This window comes from Osmia bicornis, chromosome 5, assembly GCF_907164935.1.
Source record: "Osmia bicornis bicornis chromosome 5, iOsmBic2.1, whole genome shotgun sequence".
Classification (NCBI taxonomy): domain Eukaryota; kingdom Metazoa; phylum Arthropoda; class Insecta; order Hymenoptera; family Megachilidae; genus Osmia; species Osmia bicornis.
Window position 1 is genome coordinate 5441381 of NC_060220.1, and position 13723 is coordinate 5455103.

The following is a 13723-nucleotide window of genomic DNA, read 5'->3' on the forward strand; positions in this document are numbered from 1 at the left end:
AGACTAGTTTTTACGCTTTGGTTACAATAATAGTTATTATAATGTAGCAATTCTTAAATCATTAATTAATATATCAATAAATAGTAGAATAATAAGGCACTCTGAAATAAATATAGATGATAAAGTTGCTTATGAATAGAATGTTTTTCTTCGAGCTTCGATAATAGACTCAAATCCTTTCGTTTGAAAGTGGCATTAGAAATAGGAGAGCTGTGGCTCATGATTGTGACGCATTGACATACTTTGATGACCAGGGTGATGGAAATTTGGAATCTCATGGGTTCCCTGCTGACCACGGTACTGATTAGAACTCGAAGACGTTGAAGATGATACGTTGCAACTGTTGTTCATCAACATCGAAGCGTTGCTTCCTTGAAGAGCAAACGGCCATGACTGTTAAAAGAAATGAAGAAAATTAGATTTAATAATTATCACGATTCTAATTTTCAAACATTTTCAAATTTCATCCTTATTACATCTTTATAGCTCACGATTTTAGTATAGGCTTTGAAACAATACATTTTCTATAAATGATGTTTTATATTAGTCATTTCTTTTTAATACTTTAATTATTATCAAAGCTAACTTTAGTAGATCTTGAAGAAGACAAAAGATATATATGGGAGATGAATAAGGCGCCGTTCTTCAAATAACGGAACTAACTTAGAATTAATGGTGGAAAGGGTGGGTGGAAAGTTTAAAAGTGATTTGATCCACCTGGAGAGACGTAAACAGAGAAGGCGACGGCAAAGACGAGGCTGCGCCGCCGATTGAATCCACCTGGATTCTCAGTTATTTTACAAAGTAGGGGAAATTGCAATCGTACAAGACAAAATAATTTTTATTTAGTTACTCTCAAAGTTTTTTAATAAACTGATTCAGCGATATTGAAAGAAGATTTAGCAAAAATGAAAGGTTTAAAAACTTTATAATGTTCCCATTATTTTGTCAATCCTCTGATTAAAACTCACCAGCGCAAGAGATAATGATCTAGTCGTCTCCGAATGTGCATCCCCATCATCCCTGAGAACTGCGCGAAGATGAGCGATGTAAGTAGCGGCAAGACGAAGGGTGTCCAGTTTGCTGAGTTTCGTATCAGCTGGTACCCAAGGCAAAGTGGTTTTTAATCTGCAAAATGCCTTGCTGAGAACTCTCATCCGAGCGCGTTCTCTCGCATTTGCTGCGTTTCTCGGTGCACGGTTGTCTAATTCGTCCTTGCTGTACTTTTCTTCCGAACCGAACTCCTCCTCGTCAGCTTCCAACATCGGTGTCGAAGCACGTCTCTTCCTTGGCATTTTCTGCAATTATTTAATCCCACTTCATTGTTACACCTGCCAATATACACTAATTTTCCTTAACTCTTCTACGTGTAGTGTCACAAAATATTTCTAAAGAAAAAGTTGAAAGAAAACCATATTTCTTAAAAGGAAATACTTGTCACAGTTTTCCTTCTTCTTCACTTGCGAATAATAGAAAATAGGGTTGAGGGAATGGTTAAAGCGTAAGGTCTTTTTTAAGGGTTGAAGACAAAGTTGGTGCACCTGACCTTGTTACTTTCTGAATGATTCTTTTTTTTTTTAAACTCGTATTGTTGAAATGCAACGATGGGTCACGATGTTCACGCGAAACTAATTGTACGTCAAAAGTGTGGACCAAGAAGAGAATGACGAGGAGAGGCAGGAAAAAGAGCATTGGCAGAGAAGAGGGAGTTTTGAGACGCCCTGAAAATTCGGGCGGAGCTTTCTGAACAGCAAAAGCATCTTCCTTCGGCTTGGCCACGTCCTCCTCTTTCGTTTTTCCGAGAGCTTCTCGTCCAATCGTTTGGTTCTGCGTCATCTGCAGCCACCTGGTCCATCCTTGCCAGTGCTATCTTCCTTCGGGATGTAACTCCACGAATAATGCTTTTTTGGGACGGAATCGACCTTTGCTCTAGATGTTTTTCTTCCGGATATCCGCCACGTTCTTCCAACTTTTTATTGCCTGAGATTGTGTTTTGATTAAAAGGAATACTATTCTAGATTTAGATCTGACAAAGAGCCTTCTTTCATTTTTAATTCTGACAAGAAAAATTAATTTCTTAATTAAGAGAAAATTCTTCTGGAATATTTAATAATATGAAATAATCTACATATGTATGTCTAATTATAAACAATATAGATAAAGTAATTTAGCAAATTAATTATACTATTTTCCATTCTTATCTTCTACTCTCTTTCACTTTCTTCATTCAGACAATTTGTGTAAAAAAAGGAAAGGTTTGATCTATTAATCCGGTTAAAATCCTTGTGAATGGGCTGTCATCCGTTTCGTTGAAAGGAGGATTCGAAATTGATCCTGTAACATAAGTCCTTGCGGTGACCCCGGTGATCCTACTTAACATCCTGAAGAACGAGCTGATGACTTATTGCTCGACAAATTCGTGAAAGTTCCTCCGTAATTCGATCCCTTTCCGTGTAATTGGTCATGTTCCATTCTCAAGATAGTTACAAATGAGTTGTTATATGGGGTGAAATTCTCAAAAACAGAAAAGTTAATATATTACCCAATTTTGAGAAAATATATTGATTTACACTTTACACTATCCACTTTTTTTAGTATCCATTTTATTCTTTTTTTTTTACAGTTGAAAGAAAATATAAGGCTTAAAATATTGGGACATTTTTAAAAGATATTAGAAATATAATAGAACTAATTAATTTTGATATGATATATAGTTAATAGTGATGATTAGTTTACTTTTTAGTTTAACTTAAATTGAGATGGTTTGATTTTAAAATAATTCTTAATGGTTTCTATAAAAAGAGACTATAAAAATTCTACTAAATGATAAATATAATAAATTATTTCTGATATAAAATTTATGCATTTCAATGTGCTATTTCACAAATATTCAATATAGTTTATTGTTCTTCTGAAGATGGCGCTCAAGGCACAACGAAAATGGCTGATGATGTAGGTCGAAAGTATTTGCGAATCGCAATCCGATTCATATCCTTCGCTCGTTAATATTTCTGCGAATTCCTTCCATTTAGTGGTGTTTGTTTCAGTATACCTTTAAAGTATTAGTGATTTCTATTCGAACTTTATTATTAGTACATAACGAATAAGTGGCGAACGATAAAAGTAAAAGGACGTTTCAAATATTCTGACGAAAGTTCCGGAAAGCAGTTGATCGTACCACTGAATTTTTCGTACGGAAGGTCGTGTTTTCGGAGAAAATACATAGGTATTAAAATAGCAGATTATTTATTCTGTTAGCTTATAATTATTCGTAGAATTGTGTTCTTTAAAGAGGTTAGGTGAAATATTTGTATACTGAACTTCTAGTTAGTTTGGGTGTAATCTAAAATACAGTCTGGTTTGTTTAATGCAAACTTGAGAAATAATTTGAAACAAATAAGTTTGTTAAATTTTCATTTAAAATGTCAATATAAGGAAATAATAAATATAATCAATGTTATAATAGAATCATAAGCAATAGATTTGAAAGAAATGCGTTACCTAGTAATAATTTTTTAATTACATTCAATTGATTTATGACTAAAGTATTATATTATGTTCCAGGTATTTCATCAACTTTAACTGAATATGACTGATGAACATCAGTTGCCTTCTGATTCTGATGAAGACGACGAAGATTATGTTCCTGATGGTGCAGACAGTGAACCTGTATCAGAAGTAGAATCTGAAGGTGATGTTGAAAGTGGTCCTGAAGATGAGAATGATGAAAATAAAAGAGAAACCACAAAGAAGAAAGGGAAGAAGAGAGGCAAGGTGACAAAGTCTAAGACTAAAAGACGTAGAACAGCAGGAAAGAACTTGAAGAATGAAGATGATGAGAAGGATGAAGAGGAAGATAATAAAGAATCTAAAGAGAAAAAGGAACGTACCGAAGAGGAAGAAAAGAAAAGAGCTGATTCACTGTGGGCTGATTTCATGAAAGATACAGGTATGCAATTTTAATTAAAAATATATATTAATAGTTAATTATATTCTTATAGTGCTTTATGTATCTATATTTTCTTTTTTGTTACAGCAGTTGGATCTAAATCCAAGCCACAAGACACAATAAATAAACCAAAAGAGAAATCCCCTCCCTTAGAAAAACCAAAAGTGGAAGAAAAAGTTAAAATAACTAAGGTTTTTGAATTTGCTGGTGAAGAAGTGAAGGTTGAAAAGGAAGTGCCAATAGATTCAGCAGAAGCTAGACTAACTCTTTCTTCTGCAGAAAATTCGGAGAAAAGTGGGAACACTGCTTCTCCTACAGGAAAAGGGTCTGGCAGAGGGAAAGGTTTTAAAAGGGCTGGTTTAGGAGGTATTTCTTCAGTTCTTACTCAAATCGGGAAAAAGGCAAAGATTAGTACCCTAGAAAAATCCAAGTTAGATTGGGATAATTATAAGAAAGAAGAAAATCTGGAGGAAGAGATTACTACCCATAATAAAGGCAAAGATGGGTATTTAGAACGCCAGGACTTCTTACAAAGAGCCGATCTACGACAGTTCGAAATTGAAAAACAGTTGCGTAATACGAACAGACGTAGTTCACGGTGAATTTTCACTTTAACGCTGTGTGTGTGTGTATCTTCCTTAGCAATGAGACTCAGAGATGGTACTAAGAGAAATACTTTATTAGACTTAGCTCTGGACGCTTATACCACATACTTAATCTAATTCCTGGAACTTTCGTCGATATCTCATACCATACACGAAAATGTGATTGCCTCGCTTGGCTTGACAATTGGCCGGATTTATTTACGAAGTGGTCGAAAGCCAATTCTGTGAGAAGAGACTGATCATTCCAATGTATTGAGAATAATACAGTATGTTATGTAATAGTTTAATTTACCATCCACGAGCTTTGTCTCGAATCATTATATCACAGAACTTCGCATCGAAGCAGGATGTTTGAAGCTTGATGCTTCAGAAACCAATATATGTATTTTAATCAAGCTCCAGAATGATTTTATTTCGTTTCAGTGGGAAAAAGGACGATTTATCCAGTATAAATAGTGTAGGTATTTAATAAAAGTCCGTTTGAATGATGACTGAATATACTTATGAGTATGTGTCTTAGAAACAATCATGACATTTGTTTCGTTTACGATCACTGCCTTGGGCGAGTCATTTGAAATATAAGTAAGATACGAAGTAAACATGTAGGTTGTTGTCGCAGATGAAGGTTTATCATAGCCATTTTTTATTTTTTCAGCAGTACGTGAAAGTTATTAATAATTCTCACCTTCAGTTTATACCACAGTTCACCAGAGTCCATAACTGCGAAAAGACCAGTTTTCGTTCTTCGCGCATCTCCAGTGCGCATCTTCGCCCTGATTGGCGATGCTCCCAGGCGAAGTGGAAAGCGATTAGTGGAGAGCTCGCTGCGTTCCCCCACCATCTTCCAACCTGCGCGTCGCAGTTATGGACTTTGGTGAACTGCGTAGCATACATTCAAATCTTGGAGATTCTGGTTACAATTTTTAAAATACATGTAAAATATGTTTCTTACACATGTAAGAGATTTCTTCACGTTTATCCAATATCATAACGTTTAACAACTATCTCATGTTCAACTTGATGTATTGTATTTTGGCTTTATAACATTGTATAATCGTGACAAGGTCAACAAATACGTGGCCAAAAGCAACGACTAAAATTTTTATTATTCTCGTCGTTTTATGTTGTGTCCTTTGCTTGATGATATACTTTTTTTTTTACCACGAAACAAGTCTTTAGTTCGCTAAGTGTTCTGTAATAAATAATTCTTTGCATTGAACACTTATCTTTATGATGTAGCATTTTATAATTTATGTTGATATTACTTAATTATTAAGTATCGTTAGCTCGTAAATCAAAAATATCTTTTAAAATAATTATCACTGATTTTGTAAGCAAATACATAAAGAACACTAGAAACATCGGTCAATTCATCGTTGTTACCTTTATTTGCAGAACATTACTTTCCTTCTCTCCTGAAGTACAAAAAAGGAATATTAATTTCTTTTATATTTATTTTTTTGGAAATATGTACTTACTGGAAAGTTATCATTTCTTCTCTTCAAAGCGCTTCTAGAGCAACATTTATTAATAGGACACGATCTACATACACGTAGTCGATTTGGTCTTGGACTAAAACAAAAGGTAATTTATAAATATCTCTAAAAATATGTTTTTAATCATAATTATAATATTACTGACTTGTTAGAAAATGGGTGTCTTAATTTCTGTATCTTTCTACCAAAGAAAGATAATCCCCTTAGGAATACATTTTGCTGGGTCCTAAGCGTCATTCATAAAAATATTATTTTCTTTACAGTATTAAAAGACCGTTCGCTGCCGTGTTTCAGAAGAGGTTCGATCGCTTTGTGCCGCAACGTTTGAAGATTAACTATGTAGCCCGCGATATCGCGTAATCGGATATTTAGTGCTGACGATCGAGCACGCGATATTGAGTGATTGGCAGCGAACGAGTTAAATAATTCTAATTTTTACTTTAACGAAGTTGGATTGTACTGGCATTTGCAAGATTTTCTATGTTCTGACACTCTTCGAGGTGCAACTGGCGTTTCTTTACAACTTCGCTTTCTCTAAAATAAATATCTCATTTTATACTTTCTCATCGTGATGTTTGTAATATCTGTTTTGTTTGTAATTATTATTTATTTATTACGTACTCTATGTCTTATGCAGCAACATTCTCCGTATTTAGAAAAAACTGGACAAGGGGAACTCTGTATGCTTCTGAAATTCTCTGAACTGGATGTTCTGACACAAATACAAAGTGGCATCAGTTGCCTTGTTTGCCGTCTGCATTTTTTGAACTGGCAACATTTATTTTCTTTCTTCCTTTCTAAAGGTATACTTCGACGCGGATGACAAGTGCAAGTTATTCTTCTAGGACGTCGCGCATCCTGGCAGGATCTACATGATCTACATGATCTCATCGACTCCGTACTCCTCACGCTGCGATTAAAAAGTAGAATATTTATGATCGTATTTTAAATGGTAAGAAAATTAAATATTTGAAAAATTCTATTTTTTTTTCTCTATTATGTAAAATCATTTCCATATTTATAAGGCTTATGACTATACAAAAAACTTAATATTCTTTCCATGGTTGAAATCTGTCACGAATACATAAATAGCAATAATTAATGTATTTAAATTTTATTACAAAATTATTCATTGAGATAGGCTTATAATAATAAATTCTAAAATGCTAAAGATCAAGTTTTACTTTCATGATTGCCATATAAAGTTTGAAAACCTAAATTGATTCTAGCAGTAAAAAAGTCAAAAATATTTTGCAAATAAATTCTTTTACGTACCATATGGATTGCGTATTTTTCTGCAAGCTTTAGTATGCTATAAATGCCTAAACATCCGCAGTCTATTAAAAACATTGTTTGAACAATTATGAGCTATACTGTACACTTTATTGCCTTGTTTATGCATAGTGAATGATATACCAAATGTTTCTTAGGTAGCTATTTGCTGATTCATTGAAATGGCATGGGAACGAGGGTTTAAAGAATGCAAGGTTGAAAAGGATCTGTGACTTCGAATGATGATACTTCTCACAAAGTATGTAAGTGGCTGTACTAAAGACTATAATTTATTTATCACTCTCTCACCATATTTTCTCTGGCACATGTATCGACGTTGAACTTTCCACGTTCCATTTTGCAGCTCGACATTTTTTGCTGAAAATTAGGTTTATTGCATCTAGCTCCCAAGATATAAGCGCGTAGAGATTGTATAAAATACTTTTTGCAAATTTTAACTTTCTGTTCCTTCGATCTCTTCTTCGACTTTGCACATCTTTTCCGTGGCTTCGTTGAAGTTCTTGAAGTAGTCGGACAAGCTTCGTAACATGCTAGTTTTCGTTTCTTCGATCTACTCTTTGATCTGCTAGTGCTAAGTAGTTATATATACATGATGAAAATCTTTTATTAATATTTACAATATATGTAGAATTTGTTGCAAGTACCATGCAAATTGTCTATTTGCTGGACATACTGGATCGCAACATTTCTTACGCATTTTCTGTTACTTCACGTGGAATATTGATTTCACCTATATGAACGAAAAGAATAGCCAATAATATTTTCAATCTTTAGGAATTAATGAAATAATTAGACTATTACTTGCTTATATTGATTTTTCATTAACCTCCTGCTATCGGAGGACATATAGATTTCAACATTTTCTTCTTTTTCTGGTTTTAGACACATATTCCTCTGGCAATTTATTCATTGTACTAATTACTGTGGTTCATTATTGATGCTGATTAATCAATTACAATTTATCATTTTTGTAGTTTTTAGTTTGAAATATAGTTTCCGAGTAACCTATTGATTTTATGAAAGCGTGTTGCTTTGACAGGTGATCATGTCGAAATTATTTTTGAACAGTTCGAGATCAATTATCGCGAAAACGCTTAGTCGTATCAGTTTCATGTGATTTGATCACGCCTGTTCGTGTCAATACAATTATCTACATACATATTTCAACATAAACCAATCGTTTGATTAGATATCTGGTTTGCTGTATCGAATATTATTCAAAATATAAATGATTGAAAAATTATTGCGATATTTGTAATTGATTTTTATAATGAAGACAGGACTGGATTAAGGTTTCTGGGGGGCTATCAAATTTTCGAAGCCCCTTTTGGTTGATAATCTTGACTCAAATATGAAATTGCATTTAATCGTAAGGAAAAGGGGCAACAGGATACTTTTCTACCGAGCGGAATCGCGATGCTGGAGGTGTGAAGGGCGTCGTAAAGCAAAGTCGCGAGGCATCTTGGAATTAGCCGCGATGATGATAAAAAAGAGGGCGAAGAAGGAAGACGCGTGAACCGGAGGAACGGTGCGTGCATCGTATTCGTGTTTCGACGTGTGTGCAAAACGGCAGCAGGAATATCGACGCCAGACTGGCGGCCGTTAGTTGTGGCCTTGCCATCGGCAATTTATTCACGAACCGGAATATCTCTGCAGCCGTTCGTTCGGCAACCTCCATTCGTTCAAGAGCACCTCGAGCCAACTTGGACCTCTCTTCTCGTACAGAGAGAGTGCATTCGTTACTTTCCCGACTGCTCGACACACGACATGATCATGTACATACATACGTACAGGCAGCAAGATTAGCTCGATGATTGGACTAACCACTTATTCCATGACATCCAATTACTTTGTCTGTTCAATTCCTCGTGTGTTTATAGCTTTGTCGATTTGCAATGCTTCGAAGTTTCAGACTTCTAAAATTTTGAAAGCCCCAAAGCTTCCACTTTTCCAAGCATTGTTGAAGCATCTTTACATCGCTTTTCTGCACCTCTTTCATTAAATTTCTTGTAAAAACGAAACGTTCGAAGCACGGACGTTTAAATTTAAACCTGTTTTGTGCTCGTACCAATTACCGCGGGACGTTTTACGCAAATTAAGCCGGCAGGCACGCGTACACGAATGCATTTGATCGCTGCTATTGTTATAGAGTGTTAATAATTAAGAGGCATGCAAGCTTTACGCGAAAGCCATTACCATCTGTTTCTAAAACGTCGAGGAACGAGCCTTCAATTGCTTCGTGCGGAATAATGGAGTCGTTTGAAACGATATCTTTTGTCTCGTCTATTGGATAAACTGTAACGCAGACTTTATCACGCATTGTTAGCAGCTTTTACGTTTCTTCGACAAGTAGAAACAGAGCTTTGTGCTCGCCAAAAGATAATTACGACGAAAAGAACTTTTCATCGGGTAACAGTATCTATAGAGCAAAAAGAAGTTTCTCTTGTTTCGTGTTTTATTGAATGAATTATGAAAGGAAGTCAATAAAAGCGTATACGACTGAAGGAAATTACATATATGGCTGATTATGTGAATAATCTAACAAGCAAGAGCAAATTTATGGGAACGAATTGCGAAAGGACTATTATTTTCAACGTAAAGAAGCCGTGCAATTCAGCAAGAAATTATAATAAATATATGCTGGAAATGACGGTTATTTGTTACTTGTTTTATTAGTGCCATTTATGGACGTACGTTCTTTTTAGACGGTGGACTATATTTTGTATTTTTCTCTCGAAGAAGTGCTAGTATATTATATACAATTATAAGTTTATAATTATAAAATTATAAATACAGAACATTGGCGACAAACGGTAGATAATCAATTCTATGTACATCCATCAGAGACACTTCTCTCAGTAAACGTAATTTCGGTTGCACCTCAAGGAATTTGCAAGGCAAAACTGGAAGATCTATTTTTACCCTCTTCCCTTGAAGAAGAATTCACTCAAGAATTCACTCCAGTTTCTAAGATTTTTTTCCATGGGGTTGAGAATAAAATACAATGACGTAGATTGAAATTTTTTCAGACGATACCTACAAAATTGTATTCTATATTTTCAATTTATTTTCTCAGGAGAAATGAACTCTCTTTTCAATTGGACCAAGATTGTTGAAACACCCTGTATTTCACATTTCATTTTCTTGTCTCTATATCAATTAACACGAGCGTGGTAAACGTTTCCGTATGGATATAAGTATATTCTGTTATTGCGAATTATATATGGAGCTATTTCATGAAAGTACACCCCTTGAACACGCCACTGATAAAATTTCAAGAATTCCTTTTACCAGAAGCAGACTAGACGAAACTAGCAACAAGATTGATTCGCACTACCAGGATTCCACCGTCTGGTTTTACCTTGCGTGCCAACCGAGCAGCCCTGAATTAAAACTTATCTCTATTTTCTTTTTTTCGCTACCTATATGTATGTATGTATGTAATTACAGCATATAACAAGTATTTTATGTTCCATAAAATTGAATGAAATTTTACGAGAATCCAATTAATCTTTGGTGGACAAATTTATAAGACATCTCGTTCAAAATTTTTTAAAAATTATTTATACCAAATTCAAAAATATCAAATCACTAAACAGATTTATGGATTACATTGACAGCCTTTTAGATATCGTACAACACGCGTCGACAGTAGTTGTCGAAAGGAAACATTTCAACGTCAGTACATGAAATCAGAACCAGCTCGACTGTCTAGTTCATTTATCAAAGCGTTACATTTCAATTCGATGAAAATCATAATGTTAAAAGCGTCTCCGAACAGTGCTCCCGTTTATGTCATAAGAGAGTGTAGAATCGAAGTATGGGCAGGGCTGGTTTATTCAAAGGGCCAAGTAAAAAGAAGACGTCCACTCGAAAATCCGACGAACACTCGTCTGTCTAAAAGCACTTGCATCGGTATGTGGATCAATTATGTGAAAGAAACGTGGCACGAATTAATGCGAAGCAAAGCATAGTAAGAAAATGAAAAGAAGATTCGAAGTGGAACCAACCATTCGATTCTTTTTTGCTATATTCTTCTCTACTCTTGATATATGGCTACAAAATGAATACATACTGCATTCATTGGCGTAACTAGATAGGAGGTAGCGTAGAGCTTCCTCACTATTCGTATGATTTTAAGGTTGAAAAATTTCAGATTCCAAAATGTTTAGATTCTAAGTGCTAATTTCTACAATTTTACAAATAAAATTGTATAATCATTCTATCATGGGACTTGGTCCACCCCAGAAAAAAGTCTTATTATTAGTTACGCCATTGACTGCACTTGCTATGTTTATTTTACTCGATTCCTCGAGTCATTGAAACAAAATAATTGCATCGATTAACGACCTCTGACACTGGCCGATTGAAGTTGTATTTCACGCTTCCAACTTTCAATTACCCAAGAAGATTCGCAAGATGTTTTTTCAATATCCTCTCAGCTTCTCCTATGTTTCCTTTCTGCTTTACGATAAAATTAATCTCCTGCCTTGGCTTTCTCGATTTCCGTGTAAAACGAATGCCTTGAAGATTCTACATCCCTCTTTCTCTTATCACGAAACCCGTATATCTCCTTTTCGTGCTTTTCTTTTCGATGTTCTGCCCGCGACTTTTTCTCGTTCCACTGTCACCGGTGCTTGCCCTTCGTTAACGCTTAAGCAGTTATGTTTTATAGACGTTCGAGAAAACGAAGATCGCTACTCTGTGAATCTATTTCCCGGCACGATACATCCGCAAAAAGCCGTGGATTGGCATTGGCTTTAAAGGAAACAAGTTTAAATTGCCGTACATCGTGTTGCATCGTATTTCTATTTGGATCTTCACGTGCGTAATCTTCCTCCTTTTGACGTCTGCTTGATTTTCTTCGTTAATGAAGCGGCTGTTCATTTGCTTTCTCCTTTCTTTTGAAATCACTGCCTTTTTACATTATTTTCTTTTGATCTAAAAAAGCCACCTTTCAGAGGAATAATTATACTGGTAATTAATTTTTCAGGTTGATCTTTTATTTATTTGTTTTATGATTTTCTCAAAACTTGTTAGTTTGGAAAATAATCTGCATTAGAGAAGATTATACTTTGAAATATTAAAATTTGTCTACTTGAGAAATCGATCATTGCCAATTGAAAGATGTTCCAACACGATCGATCAATCTTGTGAATTAGTCGTCACTCTTCAATTTCTTTACCCATCTTCCTTTCTTCTTCGTGTCCCTCTGTTACACCCTTCGTGTAAAGGCGCTCCCTTTAGTTAAACGTTTCTTGGTGGCTAGAAGGACGGAAGACAAGTGGCGGGAAGACGTTCGGTCTCGTTTCTCTCATCAGAGTCACCCTTTCCATCTTGCTTCCTCATCTCATCCTTTTTCCTTTTTTCTCATTCGAACGAGCATGTTTTATGGATAGCCTTCCAGAGTCTTCGTGGCGCCAGTTCTTCCGTGGATGCCGTCCACCACTTACTGTATCTGCTATTACGAAGCATGTAAACGTAAATGAGGTATTGGAATTAAAGAGGAACCCCTTCGTGGAATTCGATGCTGAATTATTCCAGAAGTCGTTGGCTCGATGATGCGGATAAAACGGTTCTCTATCGGGGATAAAATGTAGGTCGTAGAAAGTCGCGGAAGTAGAGTCGGTTCTGATTCTGCAATTAATTGATCTTTTGTATCGATTATGTTTAATGTATTACATGAAAGTATTGTTTGCTCGTGTGAAAGGAAATGTGGAAAACAGGTTCTTAGATTAGACAAAATAATAACAATAATATTCTTTATTTTTTTCTGAATATATTACAGTAAAAGAAGAATATAATGGTTCACGGTCTTCAGAAGGTCTGGTTGACGTAACCGATATTTTTAACTAAGCCCTTTTGTTTCACCGATTTCAGGTACTGGTTCTTCCATTTTGTTCAATTCATCGCTTTCACATGGACCCCTCGTAATGTCAGCAAGAGTGTTTGATCTTACCACAAGGTTTCTGTGAATTTCAAAGGTCCGTCTCGCGGAGGTGGCGTTTAAATTCCAAGTACGGTAGAATCGGTCAGAGAAAGGAATTTGTCGTTTGCAAAGCGACTCGTTACGTCCGACTATTATGCGTCTTGCGAGGCAACCATTACACAGTGAATACAAATGAGCTCCTGATGGCAGTCTCCCACAGAAATGAAGTCGTATTTCGTCGAATAAAATGTTCACGCACAATTGTGACCGTATATTGAAATATAGAACACATTTTCATTTGCAAATTTAGTATATTTACGTGGAAAGATAGCAGTTTATAAATTTTAGTTTAAATATAAATTAAATATAAAAAATATATTAAATAATAAAGCTCATTGTCAGATAATGTTGAAAATTTGTGTATAATAATAATATAAAATTTTGAATTTAG

General features: G+C 35.1%; 2 protein-coding genes across 3 annotated transcripts; one reads left to right on the top strand and one right to left on the bottom strand.

Moving 5' to 3' along the window:
- Positions 1–21: 21 nt before the first annotated feature.
- On the bottom strand, positions 22–1636 carry LOC114877930 (transcription factor 21). The gene is made up of 3 exons (XM_029191108.2): positions 1547–1636; positions 972–1298; positions 22–393 (listed from the first exon to the last, which is right to left on the bottom strand). Exons 2-3 carry the CDS (start codon positions 1293–1295, stop codon positions 196–198), a joined length of 522 nt encoding a protein of 173 aa, XP_029046941.1. The 5' UTR covers positions 1296–1298; positions 1547–1636; the 3' UTR covers positions 22–195.
- A 1292-nt stretch (positions 1637–2928) lies between these two features.
- LOC114877921 (craniofacial development protein 1) lies at positions 2929–4949 on the top strand. 2 transcript variants are annotated; one of them, XM_029191088.2, is made up of 3 exons: positions 2929–3226; positions 3565–3949; positions 4037–4949. In XM_029191088.2, the coding sequence occupies exons 2-3, from the start codon at positions 3589–3591 to the stop codon at positions 4549–4551; spliced, it is 876 nt and encodes a 291-aa protein (XP_029046921.1). In that variant the 5' UTR covers positions 2929–3226; positions 3565–3588; the 3' UTR covers positions 4552–4949. The 2 variants fall into 2 exon arrangements, with proteins under 2 accessions (XP_029046921.1, XP_046141947.1); XM_046285991.1 differs by having other exon boundaries at positions 4040–4949.
- The last annotated feature ends 8774 nt before the right edge of the window (positions 4950–13723 follow it).